This window comes from Lygodium microphyllum, chromosome 24, assembly GCF_053477565.2.
Source record: "Lygodium microphyllum isolate KBCC chromosome 24, Lygodium_microphyllum_v1.1.10, whole genome shotgun sequence".
Classification (NCBI taxonomy): domain Eukaryota; kingdom Viridiplantae; phylum Streptophyta; class Polypodiopsida; order Schizaeales; family Lygodiaceae; genus Lygodium; species Lygodium microphyllum.
Window position 1 is genome coordinate 1,195,638 of NC_141158.1, and position 27,730 is coordinate 1,223,367.

The window sequence follows — 27,730 nt, forward strand, 5'->3', positions numbered from 1 at the left end:
AGACTATTGAGAATAATCTACACAAGTGAATTGACTAGCAAATCCCAATCCCTGAAATAATTAGCTGCTCCTTAAGATCTTTAATCTTTGTCAAAAAAATATCTATAGAGTCACCTTTATCCATGGGTTCCCTCTCTAATTGCTTACTCAACTAATCAACAATAATCTCATATCTTCTTCAATGCAAACATATACCTCTTTTGTACAAATGAATGTGTGGAATCATGGTACATTTAATGGACAATGCAAGGTATAAGCCTCTACATATCTATCATCCCAATACATCAATACTAAGTGTTGGCACTCTACTATTAACTATATAGAAACTAGGACCTCCAACATCCTCAACACCATTTGTTTCTACTACACTTACTTCATAGCCACAACATGATGTATACAATTTCTTACACAATGTGCCATTACCCTTTTGCAATCAATACATGACACAACATATAAGCCCAATGGATCATTGGTTCCATTCAACTTGTCCTCAACAACTTACATAAGAAATACATCATGGTTGCTACCATGGCTATTAAATAAGTGATACACAAGTTACATATATAGTTGAAAAAAATATGCACTAAATCAAGAAGTGTAGGACACAATATAGATGGTAAAATGCATTGCTTGTAAATGAACACTATGAAAAATTCTACACAAAAGAGAAAATAGGCAACAAAGTGTTGATAGTAGTGCAAATGGAGCCTAAAATGAATCTAAAATCAAAAATCTGACATCACTTTGCAATAGTAGTTAACCTACAAATGTTCATTCAATCTGTCTAGATCAAATGAGATGAAGCTAAAGGGTTTTAATATCTCTACCCAACAAGCTAAAGCTCACTTTGATATTAAATATTGAGTTGAGAGTTACAAGAATGCACACACACAATTGGGAGAAGCAACTTGAGGGCACGCCACACAAAATGTATTGAGTGGTATCAATGTAGAAGATTTAACAAACTAAGTTTACTGTAGAGTGATTGGATATACATACACTCGAGGGGAAAATCTAGCAAGGGAAAACAATCTTACAACAATCCTATGCATGTTCACACACATAACTTCCAAGATATTATAGCATAAGGTTCATCCCAACATACTAATATTAGAAAGTCCATCAATAATTCAAGGGCGGCACAAAAAATCAAGCAAACAAGACAATATGCATATATTAAAGTGTCACAAGGGAAGAATAATCTATAAGGTAATGGCCTAAACAACAATGGTGTCCGATTGCCCAACTAAGAGCTAGCATTGGAACAATATTGAACAAGTGCAACAAATGTTTCCATCGAGGAGTTTGTGCTTGAGCCCTAGACACTTCTAATACAAGACTGTATGTGCACCAAACTTAATATCTTTCCATGTTAGAAAATCTTCAGTTTCTATAATTTTAACATGCTACACTCAGGCATTCAAATAACAGCTCTTCTGAGTGGGTACATTGCAGGAGATGGATGTGGGGTTAACAAACTGAATGTTGAGATTAAAAGATGGTACAAGAAAACTGTCAAAGGAATCCTTGCAATGGTGTGAAACCATGCTTATCTCATATTAAGCAGACTTCGATGTTTTGAACGTATGGGATAGACAATGAGTAGTTGATATATAACCTCAATTGATCAAAACAATTCAGCATCAAAGATTGCTAGGTTGTGATCTAGATCATAATTGGACAAGCAAATCTTAAATGAAGTCAATGATCAACAGAAATACAGTACGATTTGGATAATGCAAGAATGGCTATTAGGCAATCACAACAGAGGAGCAAACTCAACCGTCATCTTTGACTTCCATTGATGCTGATGTGGGGATTTTTCGCAAAAGGAAGATGACCAGACATGTCTCATGGACTCACTAAATTTGGATGTTATTGCCTTTTTGCCAGGAATGTCGTCAATTTTTGTCCACTTCTGGGGCATTTATAAATTACTCACACTCTTGAACTGAGTCGGACCCCCTTGAGCACTCCCACTTTCAAGTTGCTCTTGGCATAGGTAATTGCTCACTTCTTTTACTAGCCTTGAACCACATGAATTGAAGTAACCTTACTCTTTCTTCTTATAAATACCATTTGGGCTCATATACACACATTACACCTTTAACCATCCTCCACCTCGTGATTACTGTCAATGTATGTGTGCAGTGTAAGCTTGCATCAGAACTAATGAAAGTGTTTATGTTAGTGTCAGGCCTCATTCTATTCATTGCTGCCCTCTCTTGCTTGTACACCGCCAATAAAGGTATACACAAGTAGGGATACAAATGGCAAAAGCAACGCATACCAGTCCATATAATGTTACACAAAACTCAAACATAAGCCTTTGGGGGTGGAGTCAAATGTATGGGTGCCACTCAGAAGACTTGGATGTATTACAACACTTTTGAGTGAGAAAACACAGATTTGAGATTTGAAACTGCAAATTTATTTTAGACTTGTTTGTATGAAAATTATCCGCCACCATATCCGGTGCACAGAGTAACAATTCAAAAAGCTCATGCTTCTGTGTTAGCATATCAAATCCATCATCTGTTAAGGAAACCCCTTCGAGGGATATGTGCCATCAGAAGCCAAACTTAAAGCCACCCCCAGCTTTGGCATCTGTGACAGTGTCCCAAAACAATGCTTTCTTTTGTTTGGCTCTGGCGCTCTCCTCTGCTTCTCTTTGAAGCTTTCCAATAGCACCAGGAAACATATCTTCATACTTGCTTTTAAATTTTGCATACAAATTGGTGCGATCTCTCGTACCTGACACAAGTTGGGCAGAATTTGGCCTATTAAGAAATTCCAAAACATTGAGAAGATTGCTCCTGATTCCAATAAAAATAAGAAATATTTTGTTAGCTCAAGTTCAATGAAAATGAAACCCGTTTGTTCGTGTAATTTTAGCAACACAGAAACTATCAGTTTACAAACACAACGATCTACCTGCTGACAAAATTTTGTGTAATTGCAATGGAATCCTCCAAGTTAACAACCAAATGCCACCACCCATTTGGGATAAACATCATTTCTCCCGCCTTGCATATACATTCAACAGGTCTCTTCTTCCAATGTTTAGTCTGTTCATAGAAGTTCATAAACCATTCCATGATTGATACAGGGGCAGCCACCTCTGCCCCATCAGCGCTTGGATGCACACCTGGCGGATTTACATCCGGAGGAAAAAGAATCCACTTTTTTGAGCCTTGTACAACAGCATTCCAAGCTGATGTACTATTTGGATCAATGTGAAAAGATGACCCTGATCTGGCAGGCCCAATTATAAGCCAGCGATAATCAGGCCTTTCTTTTCCAAGAATCTTAAACAAATCTTCCCTAAAATATAGCGGCACCTCATAATCTTCGGTCAATATAGGTACCTTCTCAGCAAACTTAGGATCAAATAAATAAAGGGGTCGCTCTTCATTAGTAGCATCTGCATAACAAAAATAGTCATCCAGTCTCATCTCTACTGGACCTACAGCAAATTTAACATCTCCTGCTGTTTCAATGAGATAATCTTTGTTCCATTTTTTCAGTGCCGGCCAATTAGCTAAGGCATCCGTTATAATTACTGGTTTGTTTGGCACTTCATACCTGTTGATAAACTCTTCCACTGAAAGGCTACTCCTCCTCTCAATGTTGTCCACAGTAAGCCAATCATGTTTCATCTGCAAACTGCTGCATAGCCAGCTTTGAAAGAGGTAATCAGAGAAAAATCCCTTCACCTGCACATTCACATATAGTTGCCAAGAAACTTGTTTCATAAGGAAACTCATTTCATCCCAAGAAATTCATAAACATATGAAACACCTATTTTAAACTTTCCACCCAAAGAAAACTTCCTTGACAAATGTGTTTGAACTTTGGCAATTGACATTTATCATGGATTCGTTTGATAGGCTGACATAATTTATCACTAATTATTGCCATTGATTGTAGGGATTTTGTTCATATAGTCGCAATGTTCATCTATGCTGCTTTTACATTTAAAGTTATATTTCAGTCATGGATAATAGATCATGATGCATGTAGATATCTGTGTTAATGTTGAATGGTATTTGTATTGTATAGAATTAAGAATCATGATTAATCTTTAAGAGTGGCCAACAGAAGCAAGGAACGCAAAGAAGAGAAAAGCAAATGAATTGCCTAAAATAGAAGGAAAATCTCTTATCTAAATGTAATACAAGGCTGCAATGCCACGTCACGGAGGGCACCAGACTGATGGCAGAAGATGAAAATTTGACTGAGGAAGATGAAGAAAAATTCACTGGATGGAATGTGCATACACACTGAGGCATGTGACTAGCTTCCTTTTTAGGCAAAGGACAAGAAGCAGGCCAACTTGACCGTCCATCTACTAGTGCAATGACAACACTCCCACCGCCTAGGCTGCAATCTGGCTAAAATCTGAAAGACTCCATGACACAAACTGTGTGCAGTGTGACAAGGCTGAGAATAGCAGTGGATGCAATGATCAAGTCCTAGAAACCCAAAATCTCCATCTGATGTGCCTAAAATGAAGGAAACTGACACACAAGAAAGACTGACAGATGATGATAGTGTTAGAGCTCCAAATATCCTTGACTGACTCAGAAGGAGGCTCACAAGCAACAGATAAACATGGAGCTAGGCACAGAATAACATGTCTGTTAACAACCCTCCTCAGATCCTAGGGGTGGCCAAAGGCAAGAGCAGTAGAAAATCCAATGCAAGATTGAAACATGTGAATGTCAATCGAGTATGTCAATAAAGAGAACCAACCGAGTACCATGTCCTCCTCTCTAGATAAGAACCTATTGATGGTGGCAAGGACGAGCCAATGGGAGTGGAGAGGCCTTGAATTGGGCACATCAAATGTACCCAATCGAGAAAGGATAAGCCAAGACTCAAGTATGTACCCGATCGGGAAAGGATGAGCCAAGTCTCTAACCCGACCAGAAGACAATATGCAGGAGCTATGGAAAGCACCGAAAAACACTTCTGCCGAAGGTAAGACATCAGGGACCAAAGGGCATGGGATGGGTATGCTAGCAGCAAGGAAGGTTGGCTTAGAGAAGAGGGAAAGTAGCCAATGCATGAGATAAAGACCATCTGAAGATGCTCCTCGCGATTCTTGGAATCCCCCTCTAAAACTAATAGAAGAGCCAAGGAAGCCACAGCTACATAATCAATGTTGATAACACCCCTTGAAAGAGATAACAGGTCTAAGGGAACTAGTAGAGAAGATGGTAGAGGAAGGGTAAGAGCGTGTGGAAGAGAAGGTAGCAAGATAAATGAGACAATGGGGGGATGCCAAGAGGACCCTGCACAAGAAAAGGGAACTGAAGCTAATAAAGCCCACACTCCTAACAACCTGCCCAAAGAACTGTTGAGGTAGCATCATCTTCAAAGATGGCCTGGTCAGTAAAGATAATCTAAGTATCAAGATGGGTAAAGGCCACGGCCATGGACTGAGACAAGATGAAAGCCCAAATTCAAACATGGAGGAGCTCTACTACAAAATTCAAAGATGGACCGTCAAGTAGAATCAACATGGTGCCAATGCCATTAATAGACACTAATGACACGTCACCTATAGTGATAATACCCTCTTGGGAACAAGACCTTGGAGCCAATCATACTTGTAAGTCATGCAACTAGAAGCAACACTATCCACAAGGCAAGGCCTCTCAGGTCGCAAGAAAGCCAAAGGAGAGTCTTCCACCTAATCAATGTGAATAAAGGATGACTTGGTCATAGTAGCAAGAGCAGATATAGATGAAGAGGTAGGCTTCTTCACTTCACCCTTCACATTGAGATAAACATGCAAGTACTTCCAACACTTCTCCTTGGGATGCAAGGTCCTTCCACAGTGAGGATGTCCTTTATGCTTGACCTCTTTGTCAAGTATCCAAAACAAAATAAGACTTTAATTTGATTTTCTTTCCTTTCTTCTTCTTTTACCATTTCCCTCATGATTTGCTATCCGCAAATTGCTGACTTTATATTTGATCTTCCAAGGACGCCTACAAGGAATGCTAGGATATGGACTATCATTTGCAAGTTCACTAAGCAAGCCCATTTCATTCAAGTGAGAAAGAAGAAAAGGCTGATCATATGACACGATTATTTTTGCAACGTATGTTTAGTATCATGGCATGCCAAAGTCGATTGTTAGTGATCGAGATCCGGAGATGACCAATTTCTTTTGAAAGGGATCATTTGAGAACATGAGTACCGCGCTGAAATTTTCATCATCCTTCCATCCACAAACAAATGAATCCAAAGAGGCAAACTCCACAATTTTAGATCTCTTGAGATATTATATATCAAAGCATTAAGTCACGGTGAAACCGATCTATGACTCACATAAAGCGGTAGTTCTTTCAATTAACACCTAGTCTTTACACACACGCATACATAAGCAGAGACCTCACTCAACACTAGATTGGCCCCGAAGGGCGGCGTTTTCTGTGTCCAATACTCAATGATTCATGTGCAGAATTTCAGAGAAAACACAGAATTGTACCTTCGATGGAATCAGCCCATCATGCGAAGCATTTTCTCTGAGAATAGAGAGAGAGTTCATTGGAGGGAGAAAGCTCTACCTTCGTACTTGAGCCAGAAACGTAGAAGTACTCTCCATGGCTGATTTTCTTGCAACGATCTGCCCTCAACTCCTCAAAACTCCATTCTCCCCTCTGCCCCTTATGCCTATTGGTTTTTTTTAATGCTCTCTCTCTCTCTCTTTTGGGAATTTGTGCCACATGGCATACATGTAACAATTTTTCCATTTAAACCTCCTGGTCTAAAATTCTCTATGATCGGTGCAAAATTTGACCTCGGCACAAACCAGAGAATTAATCCTCGTGCAAAAACGAAGATAATGACGTGAACAAATTCTGGGGCCCAAAAATAGTAACTCCCTAAATTTTAGGGATGGTCACCCCTGCATTCCTCAAGTTGTTCTGAGCAACTTTTATCATTGTGACCACATCAAAAAGTGTAATGTGGCTCAATTACGGTGACTTTTATTTCGTGGGCATTCTCACATGTGCATCTTCTGTCTTGGCCAGGCTCATTGTCTTGCACCATCTCCAATGAATAAGCACACTGTCCCAAACTACTGGCATTCTATTCTTCAATGCCCATTCAATATGGAACTAGTCCTAAGGCTCAAACAAACCATTAGTCCAATTTGTCCCAATGGTTGCCTCTTCTGACTATGCAAAGATCCCGGTTTATTCCATGTGCCAGGATCTGCTAAGGAACTAAAATCTCATCTAATTCCTCTACTTCAAGTTGTTCCGCTTCAACCATATCTTCTGGTACTTCACCAATAAAAGGCCTCAATAGGCTCACATGGAATGCATTATGAATTTTCCAATTCTCTGGCAATTTCAGCCAGTATGCTACGTCATTGATCTTCTCTAAGACTTGAAAAGGGCCATAGTAACACATACTCAGCTTTGGAAACAAACGTTCCTTGCCCTTCTATTTTCTCAAACGTGCCTTTTCAAAACGCAATAAGACCCAATCATCCTATTTGAACAAGAGCTCCCGACGATGACTATCAGCAACTCTTTTCTATTTAGCTTGTGACTTTTCTAGGGCATACTTAACCTTTGTATATGCTTCTTCCCAATCTTTACATAACGATCTATTTCAAAGATATTATCTTTTGTCTGCAAAATGAAAGGCAATTTCTTTCCACCTTCCACAATCTCAAAAGGTACTTTGCCAGTAGACGAGTGCACTGTATTATTGTATGCATACTCAACCAATGGCAAGTAGTGTTCCCAAGAAGTCTTATGATCTGAAACATAACACTTCAGTAGATCTAAAATAGTCGAATTTGCTTCTTCAGACTGTCCATCAGTTTGTGGATGGAAAGAAGATGAAAATTTCAGCATAGTGCCCATGTTTTCAAACAATGCTTTCCAAAACAAGCTAGTCGTTCTTGGTTCTCTATCACTCACAATTGACCGTGGTATTCCATGGTACTTGAAGATATTTTACATAAATATCTTTACCATGTGTTCTGACTTAATCTTTTTCCTTACAAGAATGAAATGTGCCTGTTTGCTGAATCTGCAAATGATAGTCTAGATTCCATCATTCCCTGAAGAAGTTCTCGAAAGATCAAAAATGAAATCCATGGCAATACTTTTCCATGGCCTTTCTGGAATAGACAATGGTTACTCTTACATGGTGCTCCTGCTTGGGTAATTTAAAGGTAGGAGAAGATTTTTTTCCGACGAATTGATAATCAAAATCATTCCATTCTGCATGCATCACACTGCACTAGAATGGCTTAGACAGATTTGGCAAAATAAGTACTTGATCTCTAGTCATTTTTCCCTTCAAACATCTAAATGCTGATTTCTCTTTGTCAGTCCATTGTCATTTGACATCCTTCTTTTCGAGCGCATGTAAAGGAGAAGCAATCTCTGCTACAAATCTTCTATAGTAAGAGCATAGACCAAGGAAACTGCGGACATCATGGACGATTTTCAAGTCTGGCCAAGAGACAATTGCTTCTATCTTTACAGGATCCATCTTTAGAAGCTATGTGCCCAAGGAAGTGAATCTCTTCCAAAAAGAATTCACTCTTCTTACCATTAATGAGCAATCTGTTACGCTTAAGCTCATTAAAGACTGCAACTAGGTGTTTTCTATGCTCCTCTTCATTCTTTGAAAAGATAATCATATCATCAAAGAATGTGCCAACGAAACTTCGATAAGGGCAGAAAATTCTATCCATCATCCTGTTAAACGTAGCAAGAGCATTGGTCAATCCAAACTACATGACTAAAAATTCATAGAGACCAAATGTCGTTCTAAAAGCAGTCTTATGGATATCCTCTGGCTTGATTCTGATTTGATGGTACCCACTTTTTAAATCTATCATGCTAAACATTCCTACTCCCTGTAATTGATCAAGAATGTCATCTATCCTCAGAATCGGAAACCTATTCTTGATCATGTTTTTATTCAACGCTCTGTACTCAATACACATTCGCCAAGAGCCGTCCTTTTTCTGAACTAACAACACAGGTGAACAAAACGGAGAACTACTGGGCTGAATTAGTCCCTTCTCTAAAAGCTCATTAACTTGTGTCATAATCTCTTTCTGCTGCGCCGCACTGACCCTGTACGGTGACCTATTGGGTAGACTAGTCCCTAGAATAAGATCTATGGTATGATCTTCAAGCCTCTCAAGGATAAACTCTCCTGATAACGAATCTGAGAAACAGTCACTGAATTTATCCAAGAAAGCCCTTCTACTTTCATCTAGTACAAACACATTACTGTCAACTTCATTAACTTGCTTTGCAAAAACCAAGTACATAGAAATATGATTTTTCATTACAGAAGTAATTGCAGAAGCAAAAACAACTGGGACAGACTCTCCTTTAAGCTTCACATCTAACACACGAGTCTTGCTCCTATGTACGAGAGTAATCGTTCTATTGTAAGTATCCAAGATAGTGTGCTTCCTGTGGGACCATAGGATACCCAACAGAACATCACAGCCCTCTAAAGGCATGATATGGAACTCCTCCGTGTCCACATAGCTCTGAATATGCATAGAAGTTTGCCAAGAATGGGGGTGACAAGTTCAGTATGTCCTGGGCATGCCAAATCAACCTGTCCAACTGGTCCCATTTCCTCGTGACGTATAGCCAGCTTAGCTGCCAATACCAGTGAAATAAAGTTTGCATGAGCTCCATGATCAAAGAAAATAAGCATTGTGGAATCTCTGATCTTTCCCCAAGCTCTGCACAATTTTGTAGCATCATTAGCTCATTGATCTCCCACCATATCAGGCACTAAGCCAATGCTGGGCTTCTTTTTACTAGGTGCATCTTTATCCTCCGCATCTTTAGAAGATTGTTGTGGGCACTTAGAAGCAATATGGCCTTTCTGTTCACATATAAAGCATTTACCAGCCATCATTAAAGCCTTTCTTTCCTCAAATGGTTTGCCAAAAAGTGGTCTCTTCTGTCCTTTACCCTATTTAAAAGAAGTCTAAGGTTGCTACTGAAATCTTTTCTTCCAAAAAGACTTCTTTGTAAAGCTGGTCTTTTCTAGAAATTGCTTCTTCTTCTTGCCAGGATCCTGCTTGAACTAAGAATCCTTCTTTTCAGTGCCTTTAAAGCTGTCAGCTTTTCCTTTCAACAATGCATTTGCCACACCAGCATTTTCAATTAACTGTACCATATTTGTAACCCTAGTCTTGGTACAATAATCCCTGATGGCTTCGACAAGCCGCAACAGTACTTTTCAATTTAAACTGACAGGAGCACTGTCCTGTAAGAACTCACAGGCAAAAGTGCTTTCCAAATTTTCTTATTGTACTCTTCTAAATCCGTACAATTTGCCGCATCCAATTTATGTCATGCAGTCATGACATCTACTTCAAACATGTTAGTTAACCATGAGGCTGCAAACAACTGTTTAAAATGGACCCAAGTGGCAGGTGCATTTCCTTGCATCAATAATATGTTCCACCACTGCAAAGCATTACCTTTCAAAAAAGTTGTAGCCTTTAAGTCTCAGTAAAATTCCCTCTTGTGTAAGCTGCATCAAACTGTTGTATAAATGTCAAAGCTTTCAGCTTATCTTGCATACCACTGAAGGTTTCAAACTTGATTGCCTGACCACCCTCTTTATAGTCTTTAGGCTTTGTACTTTTTGGTGTCAGGTTGTCATAGAGAGGTAGCTGTAAAAAGGGGAGTCCCTTACGTGCATTATCAGCATTCATTTCACCTGTCTTAGCTGCCATATGTCTACTAGGCTGGAAAAAACCAGCAGCTGCATTTTGTACTCCAGGCGTCAAATAAGGACTCTGTAGAGTCTGATAACCGGGCTGTAGACCAATATTAGCATAAAGTGGGTTCACTACCTCAATAGGCATCATTCCTAGTGGCCCTCTAAGCAAGTATCCCTAATAACCCGTGGGTAATCCAACCATTGCTTAAAAAATTGACCCACCACCAAAGTAACCAGGATAAGTAGCAAACTGAAGAGGAATAGTCTGATGTGCCACTTGTGCATAAGTGCCTTGACCATTCACTCCCTGGTCTTGTGCTTGTGCTTCTTGTTGCACTAGACCCGTCTCCATGTTTGGTGTCTTCCACATGCTCACGCACATTAGAAGTTTACCTTTTTGAGCGCTCCATGGTATCATGTGATGACTCAACCTGAGAATCCTCATTATGTGACTTCAAAAATTTTTGCATCCAAGGATTCTTTACCAGTTGTTCGAAAGAGCCAACCATACTAAGGAGTTGTGCCATAAACAAGTCCTCTTGTTCTTGCTCCTCAACCTGTGGTTCAATGTTGGTTCTAGAAGGTGCTAACACCTGTCCACCAATACTCTCTCTTCGGTGTCTACGAGCAAAAGAATAACTCTCTTCTTCATGAGGGAGTTTTCCTTTGCCTTTATCCATGTATGTCATCTCTCTAGTCCTGTAATCTCTGTAAAACATGTGTATGGCCTTTTCACCCAAAACTGTCCGAGCTTAAATTCTTACATAAAATAATTCAAATCCCTCGGATGGAACCATGAAACCGGTCTATGACTCACATAAAGTGGTAGTTCCTTCAATTAACACCTGGTCTTTACATACACACATAAGCAGAGACCTCACTCCCTCGCTCAACACCAGATTGGCCCCGAAGAGCGGCGCCCCTCTCGGTATTTCCTTATCAATTAAAAGATGGAAAATTACAAAAATGATAATGTTCCAAAATACATAACCTGTGAACAGTTGGTTTTCATCTCTTCTGAGTAAATCCCAGCTGCATAAGAATAGTACAACATGTCCAGATCAACATCTCTTTTAGGAAAGCATTTTCTGTTACCAAAACTCAATGATTCCTGTGCAGAATTGCAGTCTGCAGATCTCTGAATTCACTGTTCTTACTCTCCAACATGTCCTGTGCAGAATTACAGTCCGCAGATCTCTGAATTCACTATTCTTACTGTCCAGCATGTCCTGAATTCACTGTTCTTACTGTCCAGCATGTCCAAAGTTCACTGTTCTTAATGTTCAGCATGTGACCAAAACTCAATGATTCGTGTGCAAAATTACAATCTATAGATCTCTGAATTCACTGTTCTTATTGTCCAACATGTCCTGCGTTTTCTGTGACCGATACTCAATGATTTATGTGCAGGATTTTAGAGAAAACACAAAATTGTACCTTCGATGGAATCAGCCCATCATGCGAAGCATTTCCTCTAAGAATAGAGAGAGTTCATCAGAGGGAGCAAGCTCTACCTCCGATCTTGAGTCAGAGACGTAGAAGTACTCTCCATGGCTGATTTTCTTGCAACAATCTGCCCTCAGCTCCTCAAAACTCCATTCTGCTCTCTGCCCCTTATGCCTATTAGTTTTTTTTAATGCTCTCTCTCTCTCTTTTGGGAATTTGTCACATGGCATACATGTAACAATTTTTCCATTTAAACCTTCTGGTCTAAAATTCTCCATGATCAGTGCAAAATCTGACCTCGGCACAACTAAAGAATTAATCCTCATGCAAAAATGAAGATAATGACACAAACAGATTCTGGGGCCCAAAAATAGTAACTCCCTAAATTTTAGGGATGGTGACCCTGCATTCCTCAAGTTGTTCTGAGCAGCTTTTAACATTGTGACCACATCAAAAAGTGTAATATGGCTCAGTTACGGTGACTTTTATTCTGTGAGCATTCTCACATATGCATCTTCTCTCTTGGCCAGGCTCATTGTCCTGCACCATCTCCAGTGAATAAGCACACAATCCCAAACCACTGGTATTCTATTCTTCGATGCCCATTCAATATGGAACCAGTCCTAAGGCTCAGACAAACCATTAGTCCAATTTGTCCCAATGGCTGCCTCTTCTGGCCATGCAAAGATCCCAGCTTATTCCAAGAGAACTTTGGGGGTAAGAAGCAACAGCAACAAAAGAAAAGAAAAATAAAATATTTATGTAAGTATATAAGAAAAGAACTCTGGTGACACATGTTGGGAGCAATACTTGCCTTTAGTAGACTTTGCATATAATAATACAATTCAGAGTTCCATTGGTAAGGCTCCCTTTGATGTTGTGGAGGGTGGCAAGAAAGTGCCTTCTATTTTACACATTAAGGTTACAACCTTCAAGGCTGATCATTATGTAGAGAACATGGATGCAGCCCATAAGAAGATTAAGTATATACTTCAAATATCATAGATAAAGCAAAAGATGGCAACTAATCGTTGTAGGCGTGCTTTGTTTGTTGTATGGACTATGATGGGCCATTATCATTGTATCATTGTATTGTATCAGATCACCCATGATCTGAGAGAGGGTGTTAGCAATCCAAACAGCTTATGTGTGAATCTAAGTTATGCTAGGCATGGCTATGCATTTTAGGGATTTTATTGTGGTATTTATGATGCTTATTTAGGGCATTTATTGCTAGTCAGCCAACATTAAATGTTGTCCAACCTGCTGCCATTTATAGCACTGCTTTATCCTTTTTATTCCAAGTCCCCTCCTCATTTGGTCATATCAGTACCTATAGATTCTGTGGAGAGAGAGAGACAATCCCAGTGCCTATGAGCTAGTGACTCACTGTTGTCTACATCATTCTCGAGCTTGGTATATAAATTCCATTTCTCGAGTATCCTCCTGAGTTTTTTTCTTTGCAGTGTTCTTCTATGTTTTTCTCTTCTATCCTTATGTTCAACATCCACTTCTAATACTTTGATCCAAAGGATACTATTGAGTCATTCTTGCTTCATATTACACAAACACAATATCAGCTTTGACACATGCAGCCCATTGAAACTGGTCTACATAAAGCGGTAGTTCCTTCAATTAATACCTGGTCTTTTCACATGCACACACCAGATTGGCCTCGAAGACCGGCCACCCTCTCGATATTTCTTTATCAATTAAAAGACAGAAAGTTACAAAAATGAAATGTTCCAAAATACAAAACCAGTGAACAGTTGGCTTTCATCTTTTCTCAGTGAATCTCAGCTGCATAAGGACAGTACAGCATATCCAGAATAGCCTCCCTTTTAGAAAAACACTTCTGTGACCATAACTCAATAATTCAAGTGCAGAATTGCAGTCTACAAAACTCTGTATTTACTGTTTTTACTGTCCAGCAAATCCTAAACAACATCCCAAGTAGGAAAGCACTTTCTATGACCATAACTCAATAATTCAAGTGCAGAATTGCAGTCTGCAGAACTCTATATTTATTACTTGTTTCTTGACCTATTCTCAGCCTTATTCCATTCCAGATCTGTTCCAAACCAGTTGGACTACAAACCCTTTGACCCTGGCATCGTTCCAGTAGTAAAACGGTCCCACTCCTGTGTGACATGGTCATCGCTTTCTTTAGTTCCTCTATACATGAGTCAAAGACAAAGAAGTACTCTCCATAGCTGATGTACTTGCAGCAATCTGCCCTCAACTCCTGAAAACTTCACTCTCAGATCTGAGCTTCCTACCTATTACATTTCTTTTTTCTCTCTCTCTCTCTCTTTTGGGAATTTGTGCCTAAATTGTGGCACATGGCACACATATAACAATTTTCCCGTTTAAACCTTCCGATCTAAAATACTCTATGATCGGTGCAAAATTTAACCTTGGCACAGACCAGAGAATTAATCCTCGTGCAAAAATGAATATAATGACATGAACAAATTCTGAGGTCCAAAAATAGTAACTCCTTGAATTTTAGGGATGGTGACCCCTGCATTCCTCAAGTTGTTCTGAGAAACTTTTATCATTGTGACCACATCAAAAAGTGTAATGTGGCTCAATTACGGTGACTTTTATTTCGTGAGCATTCTCACATATGCATCTTCTGTCTTGGCCAAGCTCATTGTCTTGCACCATCTCCAATAGCTAAGCACACAGTCCCAAACCACTGGCATCTATTCTTTAGTGCCAATTCAATATGGAACCAGTCCCAAGGCTCAAACAAACCATTAGTCCAATTAGTCCCAATGGCTGCCTCTTCTGGCCATGCAAAGATCTCGGCTTAATCCAAGAGAACTCTGAGGGTAAAAAGCAGTAGCAACTAAAGAGAAGAAAAATAAAATATTTATATAAGTAAATAAGGAAAGCAACTACAAAAAAGTATCACCACCTGGTGACACCCACCCTTCTAAAGGCTCATCTTATGAAGACTATGCTCTACAAGCTCCCTCCAGAGTTTAATGGAGTGGCCAACCTTTGAGGGCTCAAATGTCATTGACACTCCTAAATTTTCTACATATGTCCTCGATACTAAAGAAGAAGTCAAAGGCCCACTACTATCATTGTGGAAAAAAAAGACATTTGTGCAAGAATTGCAAAGAGTTAGCGATTTCGAGGAAAAAGAAGAAGAAGAAGAAGAAGAAGAATCAAGCTATGGACTCCTCAACTGAGTCATCCTCTTCCTCAAACTCCAACTCGGATCCTCCAACCAAAGCCAAGGCGTGGAAAAAATCATCTTCTTCAAACCAAGGGAAAGACTTCGCAACCCCTCCTTTTATTAGGCAGGTGATAATGCCACATGGCAATTGGAGACTTGATCGCTAATTATTTTATTCCTTTGTGGAATAGTCAGCTAGATTTGATCAGGTTGTTAGGCAATCAATTGGCCTTCACCCGCTTTGATAGAGATGGAAAATGCCCCATGTTCATTGATTTGCTAATCCCTTCATCTGAATTTGACTAAAAACAATTTCAGCACTGTTGAATCCAAGTCTTGGGGCTTCCAATTTCTGGCACGCTTCTCGAGGCTACTGCTAAACCCTAATTTATGCTTTGCAGATTAGAATTTACAACAAAGAAATCTGAAATTTCTCAACCTCTAGTAATCTCAATGTTATAATCTTCAAAGTAAGGCTATGAAAATGTTGGGAGATGAGAGAGAATGTTGAGGAGAGAGAAAATTCAAATTTTCTTCATGAAGAACTGAAGAAAATCAGCCATTTACTGCTACCGCCCTATCTCAACAACTTGTAGATGCAAAGAGCTGAAGAAAATTGATCATTTACTGCTATTGCCCTGTCTCAACAACCCATAGATACTGTCACCTATAGTTGATTGGTATTCTCTTGCCCCTGGCTGCCTCAGAAGGTCCTCCAATGGAGGCAAATCAAACCAACAACATCTCCTCCCTCTCTCTTGCAAACTGAATGCACTAAAATGCCTCTCTCTGATCTCTAAAGACGTTTTTCAATCTTTGCATGGGCATTTTGATAAGCGGCAACCTTTCCAAATGGTTTTTCCAACATTATCCATAATGAAATATTAACTTTCAGACTTTAAATACTGAAAATCAATCTAATAATTATTTCGATGTCCAAAACCGGCCAATAATTAAATTTGCTAGCCAACTTCCACTCCCACCATCAAATTGGTATTAGGTACCATTAAATGCCACTTCTCTAGTGTAACCAACTGACACTTATGGCCAAATGAATAACCTAGGCCAATAACTAGCATTAGATACCACCAAGTACATGTTCGACATAGCTTAAAGCAACTTTTGCCTTCGACATCCCGTAATTTTCTCATGTCCCGAGCTCGTAAATTTACTCTAACCTCTTTTACACCTCACATGTGTAACATTTACTTAACCATGTGATTAAAATTTAATCCACATGTTAAGTGAGGTTTCAAAAATACATATCCTCAAAGTGAGGATGTACAAGATGACAGGCATAGAGTTGCGGCTATCTTATGGTGGGAGGACAATGGAGCCAAGGGGCCTGAGTTGCATATATTGGCTATCTATATATTGAGTTTAGTTGTGAGCTTCTCTTATTTAGAACAGCTATGGAGCTCCTATTCACATGTTGCTTCAAAAAAGCGGAATAGTTTAGATGTGCAGAAGGCAAATGACTTGGTGTTTGTGAGTGTCAATTTATGCATGTTGGAAAAGAGTGTGATTGCACTTACAGATCCATTTGTGGTATGGGAGAAACAACAGGAGGATGAGCAGAAGTAGCAAGCAAAGTATGCCCAACAAGGAGATCCCCAACAGGATGATTAAGCATTCTCCTTCCAGTTGATGATCAAGCTATAGATTCACAATTCTTAGTTCCTAGTCACTTGAGTCTCTCAATTTGTATTGTTTTAACTTTCTTGTAGTCTTCAATGACTACTGTAAGCAACGAGTACTCATCCCCAAGTGTCACTTCTAGTCTTCTACTCATTATTGTTTCTTGTATTTATTTTGAGTACCAACTTCTCATACTAAAGTCACCATTTGGCATTGTCGCATGTACACTTCAATTTGAGTATTGATTATTCATTTAATAACTATTAAGTTTCAGCTTTCAAGTTTCAGCTTTCAAGACTTTTATGTGACATTTATGATTTTAAGGAGGTTTATAGTTAAGGTATCATATTTGTCTAGTTTCATTATAAAGTGTCTCAATTATATCTAGAAAATATATAATTATTAGGTCCCCGTCCATGTCCCCTATATCCCCCGTCCCCATTCCCCATCCCTAGTGACTATGGATTGCAAGATCTAGGTTCCTACTACAATTTTTCTACTAATTACAAGTCTTTCTTTCCTTTGTTGATCAAGTGACTTGCTGCTAGTGGTTTTTAGCCTGTATATACTCAGCTGCTGCCTGCGTTTTCAGACCAACAACTTGCATTTTCAACCTACACTTGGATTCCAGACTGGAATCATCAGTTTTCTCCGTTAAATGCTCAATCAACCTGCATTTTTTGGTTTTCTGCTCCTAACCGTTGCTGGGATGACTGTTTGTCCAAGCCATTTTTGCTGTTTTTGGCAGTATTTGATTGGTTTTTCTTCATTTTGCAGTAGTTGCCCTTCATTTCTAATCAAAGTATTGGTTACACTACATGTCAACTCTCATTTTGTGAAGTCATTGTTGTTCTATTGTCTATCTTCTCTTCTTCTCCTCTCCCGATGGCTCCTCCGTGCACTTCTACAAATGGTACATTACATGGACCTATCTATCTCACATGGCACGTTATGATGAAATCCTAGTTTGTGCAAAAGTGAATTTGGTACATTGTTTGTGGAGGTATTCCTCAGTCTCAACGTCCTTTTCCTCTTCCTAAAGATTTTGATGAGGACAACCATGAGGAAGCTATGCTTACATGGGATCCGGATGATGCACGTGCATATTCTACACTACTTTGGTGTATTTCTAAAGCTCTAACGGTGATCACCTCATGTAGGACATCCCAAGAAATATGGTCAAAGCTTCAAATGTTGTACGAGGCACCTTCCACCATGCGTGCAATGACCCTTTGTGGATAGCTTCAGCAAATGAAGTTTGAGCTGACGAACACCATTCAATCCTTTTTACTCTGTGTTCCATAGATACAAGGCCAACTTCGACAAATGCAATCTACCCTTCCTAATGTTGAAGAGCTAATCTAGGGATGTGCAACAGTTCGAGGAGAGAGAGTGACGACGAGAGTCAAAGAGGAAGAGTGAAAGTACGATTAGATTTGAATGTACCAATAGCGTGTTGGTACACAAAGAATAAAAAGTATTTATACTTAGGGCATACTAAGGGTGCATTCACATGTGCAATTGAATAGTGTGTGTACTATACACGGAGGTCAAATGGGCCTTTATCCCAACAACCTCCCACTTAAAGGTTTGAAGTGAACCTCTAACCAACTCCCAGAAGTCGTATGCAATGCTCATGCTGAGCTTTGCTTAGACTTTCAATGAGAACATCTGCAGGGTTGTCCTGTGTTTTAATCTTGGTCAATGTGATTTGACCATCTTCCAGAATTTGTCTGATAAAGTGATATCGCACATCAATATGCTCTAAACGTGTTTGATACATGGCATTCTTAGCTAGATACACAACACTCTGGCTATCACATCCCAAAACTGCAGTACCCATAGACATGCCGAGATCCTCTGCAAGTCTACTCAACCATATAGCTTCCTTAGAAGCTTCTATAGCTGATATGTATTCAGCTTCAGTAGTACTCAGTGTGACAATGTTCTACAATCTAGAACGCCAAGAAGCGGCCCCACCAGCAACTGTAAAGACATACCCACTAGTGGACCTATGAGTGTCCAAGTCACCTGCCATGTCTGCATCACAATAACCCTGCAAACTAAGTGCACCCTGCCCATAGCAAATACACTTTCTTTGTGTACCCTTGAGGTATCGAAGAATACACTTGACAGCCTCCCAATGTGTTTTGCCAGGATTTGACATAAACCTGCTGACAACTCCCATTGTATGAGCAATGTCTGGACAAGTAGCAACCATAGCATACATAAGAGAGTTACAAGTTGATGCATAAGGGACTCCCTTCATAGCATTTGCTTCCACGTCATCTTTTGGGCTGTTAGCTTACTAAGCTTAAGATAAGGAGGTAAGGGTACCCCAAAAGGTTTAGCTTCAGCCATGTTAAATCTGTCCAATACCTTTTCAATATACTTTTCTTGAGATGAAAACAGCAATTTCTGCATTCTATCTCTGCAAATTCTCATGCCCAATATATGCTCTGCATTCCCCAAATCCTTCATGGAGAAAGCTGATTTCAGCAGATTTTTGAGAGCATCCAAGCTAGTCTTTCTTTTCCCAGCTAGCAACATATCATCCACATACAAAACAAGTATGATGGGGCTACCATTTGTATCCTTTTTCCTGTACAAGCAATGATCTGCATGGCTACGTGTAAACTCATGAGATAGCATAAAAGTGTCAAACTTTTTGTACCACTGCTGTGGTGCTTGCTTCACCCCATATATGCTGCATTTTAGTTTACACACCATCTACTCTTTTCCAAGAACTACAAAGCCCTCGCGTTGTTTTATGTAAATTTCATCATCAATGTCTCCATGCAAGAAAGTTGTTTTTACATCCATTTGGTACAGCTCTAAGTCCAATATACCAGTGAGAGCAAAAAGGACATGTAGAGTGATCATCTTCACAACAAGTGAGAAGACCTCTTGGAAATCAATCCCTTCCTTCTATGCATACCCTTTAGCGACCAGTCTTACCTTGTACTTGGGTTTCCCATCAACTGTCTTTACTTTGTAAACCCATTTGTTTGAAAGAGGCTTCCTTCCTTTGGGTAACACCCCCTCTCAGATCTTGGATGTGGCTGAAGGCCGAAGAGGAAATAGATCCTGGGGTGGCAAGAGGAATGCCAATGTCGATGAAGTCCGTCGATGTAGACTGCCCCGCTGAGGGAGCTCCTCACGATCCTGGGAACCCCCCTCTAAAACACTAGGGGCCAGGGAATCCACAGCCGCATCACCGAGATCATCCCCCTCTGAAACGGATGGGGGGTACGAGGGAACCACCAAAGAAGGTGGGGGATGGGAAGAAACCTGTGGAAAAAAGGGTGCACAAGTGGAAACGGGTGTAGCAATAGACAACTGCCTCAGAGGTCCCTACATAAGAGAAGGGGAATGGAGCCTATAAAGCCCGCTCTCCTGCCAACCTGAAGATAAGACAGCTCCTGTAAAAGAATCCTCAATAACAACGGCATGCTCGGTGAAGATCACTCGTGTGTCAAGCCTCGTAAGGCCATAAACTAAGAGGAGGGGAAGGCCCAAATCCGGAACATGTAGGGCCTGTTAAAAGGAGCTCGAAGGTCGGTCGGTAAACAAAGGCAATGTGCCAACACCACTAATAGGCACCGATAAAATGTCACAAACAGTGACTGAACCCTCTGATGAATGGAGATCCTGTAACAAATCACCTCGGGGAGTCATATGACTCGAAGCACCACTGTCCACTACCAAGGCTGCGCAAAAGACACTGCAGCTACGGAAGAAGGATCCTCCCCCAAAGCATGGATATGAAGGAACACTGACTCATGGGTAATAGCTGGTGTAGAGGTAGAATAAGGCTCCGATGTAGATCCACCCTTCGCTCCCGGATGAAGATGAGGGTACTTCTTCCAGCATTTCTCCTCGGGATGTGTCCCTTTCCCACAGTGTGGGCACTTCGATCTCTCTGAATCTGAGTCTGCACCTGAAGTATTGTCCTTCTTCTAAGCCTTTGACTTCTTCTTCTTCTTCTGTCCTCCCGAACATGCAACAAAGGCTCTAGTGGAGTCGGATCCCCTAGCACTGACCTCTCTGAGTCGCTCGTCATGCTCCAAGACAAGCGGGGATAGCTCCTCCCATAGAAGCTTCTCACGGGTCCTCGATGTAAGAAGGCTGGTGTAGAAGACATCAAACCGAGGCGATGGCAGCTGAGTCAAAAGAATCATAGCCATGTCTTCAGAAGATATCGTCCGACCGAGGGATACAAGCTCATCCCTCATATCCTGTAATCTGTTGATGTGGTCCTTCATGGAAGGACTATCATCAATAGCGAGCATCCGCAACTTCTTTTCGAGAGATATCCGGTGGGCAAACGTCTTCTGGTGATAGAGAGACGCGAGCTTTCTCCACACATCTGCTGCAGTCTTCAACCTGTGAACATGAACAAGGACAGAATCCCGCAAACTCAAAAAGAGGAAAGATCTGGCTCTAGAATTGAGCCGATCCCATAAGGCTGCACGATCCATAGATGTCCCACCTGCGGGATCCACCTGAGGCCGGGGAATAGGAACAGAAACAAGCTCCCAAAGATCGAAGGAGTCCAAGATACACTCCACCTTGCAGGACCAGAGAGAAAAGTTGGAGCCATCCAACCGGTCCTCTTTGGGCAGCTGAGAAAGTACGAGTACCAGTACAGGGGGTACCAAAGGCTGCATCTTCAGCCCACTGGAAGGGGCTCGCCGAGATACATGAATAGAAGGGGGACGGGAAAGAGGAATAGACTCCGGATGACGGTCCTCGTGATAGAAATCACGCCTCCGTTCAGATGAGTGTCGAGACAAAAGCTTATCATCTGAGTCATCAAAGCCCGTAAACTCATGAGAAGACATCTTCGATATCTGCAAACACCAAAACACAACAAGGGAAGGTTGCCGGTGCCGAAACACAAACAACAGAGGCTCCTGAGCTAGCCGCCTTGCACAGAATGCAAGGATGATGTCAAACGCAAGTGGTAACGATGCAATCACCACAGAAAAACAGCCTTCTGCCTCAAAACGCAGCCTGGGAATAGGTCGCCAGCAGGAAAAGAGCCGCCTGAAGATGGAATAACAACCAGAACAGCAAGGCGCAGGCTAGAGGAGTATCGCCCAGCTGGAGGAGGGCCGCCCAGGCTGAAAACGCAAATTTGGGGATAACACCAACAGCAAACGCAAATAAGTGGACACCAAAACAGGCCGCCTTGATCAAGGAGATGGTGCTGAAGGTGACGCCTCAGCTGTTAGAGACGTCTTCACCAGCAAACGCAAGGTTGTGGGTGTTCTCCAGCGTAAAACTTAGCTCCGTGTACTCTCCTTCGGCTCTGATACCATGTGAGAGTGCGCTGCGGAAGAGGGAATACGAACACGGAGGGAGAGAGAGAGAGAAAGCAGAAAATAAGAAAGAGAAATCTGCACTGACTGAAATGAATGCTGAATACAAACGGGAAGGCGGAAGGAGACTGATCAGTCCCTGCACGCAGCCCACAGCATCAGTGAGGGCACCAGATCAGGCTGATGATGATGGCAGCACCACCACGGGAGAGAAGGAGTGTCGGAATCTGCAAGAAGACAAGTGATCAAGTGGGGAGGGGGGTTGCCTATAAATAGACAAAAGGACAAACCCTAACCCTAACCCTAACCCTAAACTGGGCGCAAACTCTAAAAATGCCCTAAAATGGGCGCCCCACAACAGTGATCAAAAAGTGGCCGGGCAGCCAGTGGCTGCCCACTAAAAGAGGCCAAAAAGAAATACACATCCTAAGACAGCCAGTCAAGAGTGACTAGCCTCCCCCATCATAACACATGACAGACGTGTCAAAGCTCCTAACGTCCTCGTCTGACTCAGACTGAGGCTCACAGGCAGGAGATGAAAAGGCATGACAAACATGACTGCTAACATCATTTGCATATAGAGATTTAATCTCTTTCTACATAGCTAGCTCCCACTTATTGCTGAATTCACATGACTTGGTCTCTTTGTATGTAAGAGGCTCACCCTCATCTGTAAGCATCGCATAATGCAAGGAGGGGTCAAACCTATGTGGTTGCCTTCTTACGCGTGTAAACCTATGTATCCAATGATCAACATTTTCAAGGATTGGGTCTACATCTGGAGATATGTTATTTTCAGCATTTATTGGCTATTATAAGCCATTTTCAGCATGTTATTCAGGCTGTACAGCACCTTCATTTTCATTACCAACACCTGCATTTTCATGGTCTATCTTGCTGTCCATGGCCTCCTTATGCTCTGATTTGCTGTCCATCATTAACTGGCTCAAAAATAACCAGCTGTCATCAGTTTCAGCCTGTGGTATAGCACCAAGAGGCTTATTTTCTGAAGTAATAGGTGGCTGCAAGCTCTGAAATTTGACCTTTTTCAAATCTTCATTAGAGGCTAAAGTGCGTTTCAGCAATTTTGCCTCATTAAACACAACATTACGGCTGCGAATAATTTTCTTGGACTGAGGTAACCACACTCTGTAGCCAAATTCACCCTCATCACCATAGCCCATGAAAATGCCTTTGGTGGATTTTGGGTCAAGTTTGTTCCTCAGCTCATCTCTAACATGCACAAAAGCATCACAGCCAAATATGCGTAAATGGTCATATGAGGCTGATTTGCCAAACCAAACCTCCTCAAGGATGCCATTATTTAAGGACCTGTTTGGAGAGCGGTTGCGAATGTGAACCATGGTTTTGAGTGCCTCTCCCCAAAATTCATGACGGAGATTAGCAATGGACAGCATGCACCGCACTCTTTCACATAAAGTCCTATAATATCTTTCAGTCACCCCATTTGAAGAAGGGTTGTAAGAGGCTGTAAGCTCCCTCTTAATACCATGCAAGTCACAAAAGGACTTAAATTCAATAGATGTAAACTCACCCCCCATTATTAGTTCTCAAGCATATTAGCTTTCTACCTGTCTGAGAGGTCACAAATGCATTAAAAGTTTTAAAGACAGCAAACACTTCACTTTTCTTTTTCAATAGGTATACCCAAATCTTTTTGGAACAATCATCAATAAAGGAGACAAAATATGCAGCACCACCCAACAATTTCAGAGGCATACTACATACATCAGAATGCACTAAGTCCAAGACATTGGACTTACGAGAGACACCAAAATAAAAGGAATTTTTTATTTGCTTCCAAACTGATACTCATTACAAAATTCAAGTTTAGAGCCTTTTCCATCAACTCTCTTCGGAGAGGTAAGGGCATCAAGTCCTTTCTGGCTCATATGGCCTAATCTCTTATGCCATAACTCCAAGTGACTATAAATTTCAGTAAGTGCAAGAAACTTGCCATTCAAAGCTTTACAATGCAAACAATACAAAGTGCCCTTCTTGGTTCCTTTTGCAATCAGCATGGAACCCTTTTTCACTTTCCACAATCCACCACCGAACAGTGTAGTGTAACCATGCAAGTCAAGCTAACCAACAGATAATAAACTCTTTTTAATGCCAAGCACATATATGACATCTTTCAACACAATCTCTTGCCCATTATCTAAAGACAAGTATAGAATGTCAATCCCATCAATGCTGCAAGTATGGTTATTTCCAAGATACACCTTTCCATAACTGTCTGCATTGAACATAGCAAAACACTCCAAACAAGGGGTTACATGGAAAGAGGCACTAGAGTCTACAATCCAAGTTTGAGTGACACCATCATCAACTGATAAAAGTGCATCAATCACATCGCCCTTGGTAATCTACATATCCTGCATGTGACATAAAAGGGTATCATAATCAACTGCACATAATACATTAGCCTCTGTATCTGAAAGCTTCTCTATGACCACAATAGAGGCCACATTGGCCTTTTCCTTGCCTTTGGTTGCCTCAGATGCATTTGTCTTATCCTCCTTCCTTTTTATCTCCTACATTCTTCTTTCTCTCTTGTTCCTTCTTGTAATACCTACAATCAAGTTTCTTGTGGCCCTTCCAACCATAATGATAGCAAGTAATGGCACTCTTTTCCTTTCCTTTGCTCTTGCTCCTGTTTCGTTGTCCTGCATTTGCAATTTTCTTTTCACACGTGCCTCTTACATTATAAGTTGAGTTGCTACATTCTCCACTAGACATACGTCTAATTTCCTCATTCAAGATTGAACCCCTCACCCCATCATATGAGAGATTGAGGTTATTGCTGAGAGAAACCACCAAGGTCTCCCAAGAATCACGCAGTGTCATGATCAGAAAGATCACCCTTAACTTATTATCAAAGTCCAAATTTGCATCCTTGAGCTGATTTAAAATGCCTGTAAATACACTCAAGTGATCAGCTACAGGCTTTGACTCATCCAGTCGCATATTCGCTAACTTACGTATTAAATGCACCTGATTAACAAGTGTGGTCTACGCCTGGTCTATCTCGTCCTACGCCTGGACTGTTCGCCTACCATTGCCCCGTTGAGTTGCTTGCATGCCTAGACTACAGCTCGTCTATCGCTTGTAACCTAGCTGCTCCATAATTGCATACCCCATCATTTGCTTATACTCGTTACCCACATTTGGATCATCATGCTACTGTATTGGCTCTTTCTTCGGTGCATCTTACTATCCCAAAGCTCTTGAAGACGATTTCTTCTTCTTGCCTTTGTTGTCCTTCCCTAAGGGGTTTACGAAGTACATAAACTAAGAATCATTTGCCAATTCCACAAATATTTCAACTGCTATCCTCAACAAATCTTTACACTCGTCATCAAATTCCTCTTCCTCTTTCCAATTGTCATATAGGCCTAAAAGAACCCACATTTTGGTCTAAACCAACAATTATCAACTTGTTGTCTATGTTGTAAGCATGTCCAAGATCAGGCATTGCATTTTCCCAAACACTTTGTAAATTGTCAGATTCAGAGACATCATCCTGCTTAATCCCATCTCACTATCTGAAGACATTCTTGCTGTAATGCTCAGTTGAATACAATTTCAGCACTAGAGTAAAGCTTCTAACCTTCAACCACGTGCCTTGGGCCCACCAATTCAAGGGAATAGATAGTATCCCTACAATGGAGCCATGAAACTAGCCTTTCTCCTCAGATAGAATGGTAAATAACCTAATTAAGTACTCATTACAGCAAGTATAAAATTCACCTAAACTGAGAATGCACACTTTGTCACTTTAAGCTTGGACATTGGCAAACCACATTTCAAATTATAACTATTAACATCATGATTCATTATCAATGATTGTCAGCATAACATTTAAAAGGAAACATCAAATGTCACTCTAAAGCAAGGATACAAGTAACAAACATTAATAGAATCATAGAAGTGACAAGGTGTCAAACAAGTCCCAAGCCTCACGAACCTTGTCAAATATTCAATACATAAATGGATTATGCAAACTACTAAAAGTCAATCCTAAGTTCTGGAGAATATATCATGAGTCATGACTCCTACTAAATGTCCTCCTCACTGTCCTCAATGTCCTCATCCTCCTCCTCATCACTCTCATTGCTAGAGTTGGAGTTCTCAAGTAGATCCTCATCATTAGCTATAGCGGTACTTGTATTAGCTGCATTACGACTATGAAGTGTTGTATCTTGTAGCTCGAACAAGCATTATAAGCTCCTCATAAGTTTATAGAAGGGGCTGCAGTATCAAGACTAGCAACTAGAGCAGCAACAAGTCATCTGGGTAGAATTTCGAATATACAAATAGCATTGATTCTTTCATGGTCTCTCAGCTTGTACTCCAAACTTTTTCTTAAAGACATTGCCTTAAGTGGATTGCCATATTGTGGTCTAAGGCGTCAACATTATTCAGTTGCATTGGTTTGGAACACTTGTCTTCGACCTGATGAGCACTTCACAACCCATTCAAACAGCAGTAACAAAATCCATCGCACCTGTATATGAAAACAAGTGATAGCACTAGCAAGCTATATACCAAGTTACATTTGGCTTCAGGGAGGTGTGAATTAATGCTGTTTGCACATTTTGTCAAACACGTCTATAAAAGCTTTGGAAGCTTATTTCGAGTAGAAAAGGAATAACACAAGCCAACATTACTATCAAACAGTGTTCTACTCTGCTCGTAAAGAATAATATTATGTGCATTTTCTCCCTTCAATGTTCGTTCTTTTATTTTTCGACTTACCTTCAAAGGAGGAAATGGTGTTGTGGAGGGAGCCAAGGCCATCGCATATGTGGTTCTCCAGTTCAGCTTGAACTTGAAATCCCCACCAAACGTGTCTAATACAAGGCTCCTCCACAGGAAATCTTGATGGGAGAACACGTAGAAAGCCTTACTGACAAAGGACAGGGCTGCCAAATCCTTGGCCTGCAAATGCTCGAGTATCTCACACACTATCTCGTCACTGAGGACTCTGAGGAACCCCAGCCCCGAGTCTCTGATGTTGTGAGAAGAGGCAAAGAGCAAGTTGCCCAGGGGCTGAAGGCCATAGCTGTTGGCTCCCTGCTGCAGTTCCAAAGCCGACATCTCTTCCGCTTCTGCGTCCCCTCCCTCTTGCGCTTCATATGCCTTTTGCTTCTTTCTCCTCTTCGCCATGGATGCTTTAGAGCGATTTTCTTCCTTCTGCCTCTTTCCTGCAGCCTATCCTTGAAGCTCACCAGCATCCTCTTCCTCCTCCAGCACGATTAAGGAGGAGCATGCATCCCCCAATGAGATGAGTTGCCCTATAGTACGTTATAGTCAATGTCTGCATTTTTGGGACTGCCAAGGGCCCATTGTGTTTGTT

The 27,730-nt window shown here is 40.9% G+C and overlaps 1 protein-coding gene across 2 annotated transcripts; it reads right to left on the reverse strand.

Moving 5' to 3' along the window:
• Positions 1 to 1,721: 1,721 nt before the first annotated feature.
• Positions 1,722 to 27,729, reverse strand: LOC148014788 (transferring glycosyl group transferase). Of its 2 annotated transcripts, none has more exons than XM_087665566.1 (3): positions 27,130 to 27,724; positions 2,935 to 3,716; positions 1,722 to 2,816 (listed from the first exon to the last, which is right to left on the reverse strand). In XM_087665566.1, the coding sequence occupies exons 1-3, from the start codon at positions 27,538 to 27,540 to the stop codon at positions 2,570 to 2,572; spliced, it is 1,440 nt and encodes a 479-aa protein (XP_087521692.1). In that variant the 5' UTR covers positions 27,541 to 27,724; the 3' UTR covers positions 1,722 to 2,569. The 2 variants fall into 2 exon arrangements, with proteins under 2 accessions (XP_087521692.1, XP_087521693.1); XM_087665567.1 differs by having other exon boundaries at positions 2,582 to 2,754; positions 27,130 to 27,729.
• Position 27,730: the final 1 nt, after the last annotated feature.

Bases quoted from the DNA above. Each gene is read 5' to 3' on its own strand.
- LOC148014788 (XM_087665566.1), bottom strand. From the start codon at position 27,540: ATGGCGAAGAGGAGAAAGAAGCAAAAGGCATATGAAGCGCAAGAGGGA. The intron at 3,717-27,129 runs GTAAGTCGAAAA...GTGAATGTGCAG, and splicing joins CACCATTTCCTCCTTTGAAG to GTGAAGGGATTTTTCTCTGA. The intron at 2,817-2,934 runs GTAGATCGTTGT...TATTGGAATCAG, and splicing joins ACACAAAATTTTGTCAGCAG to GAGCAATCTTCTCAATGTTT.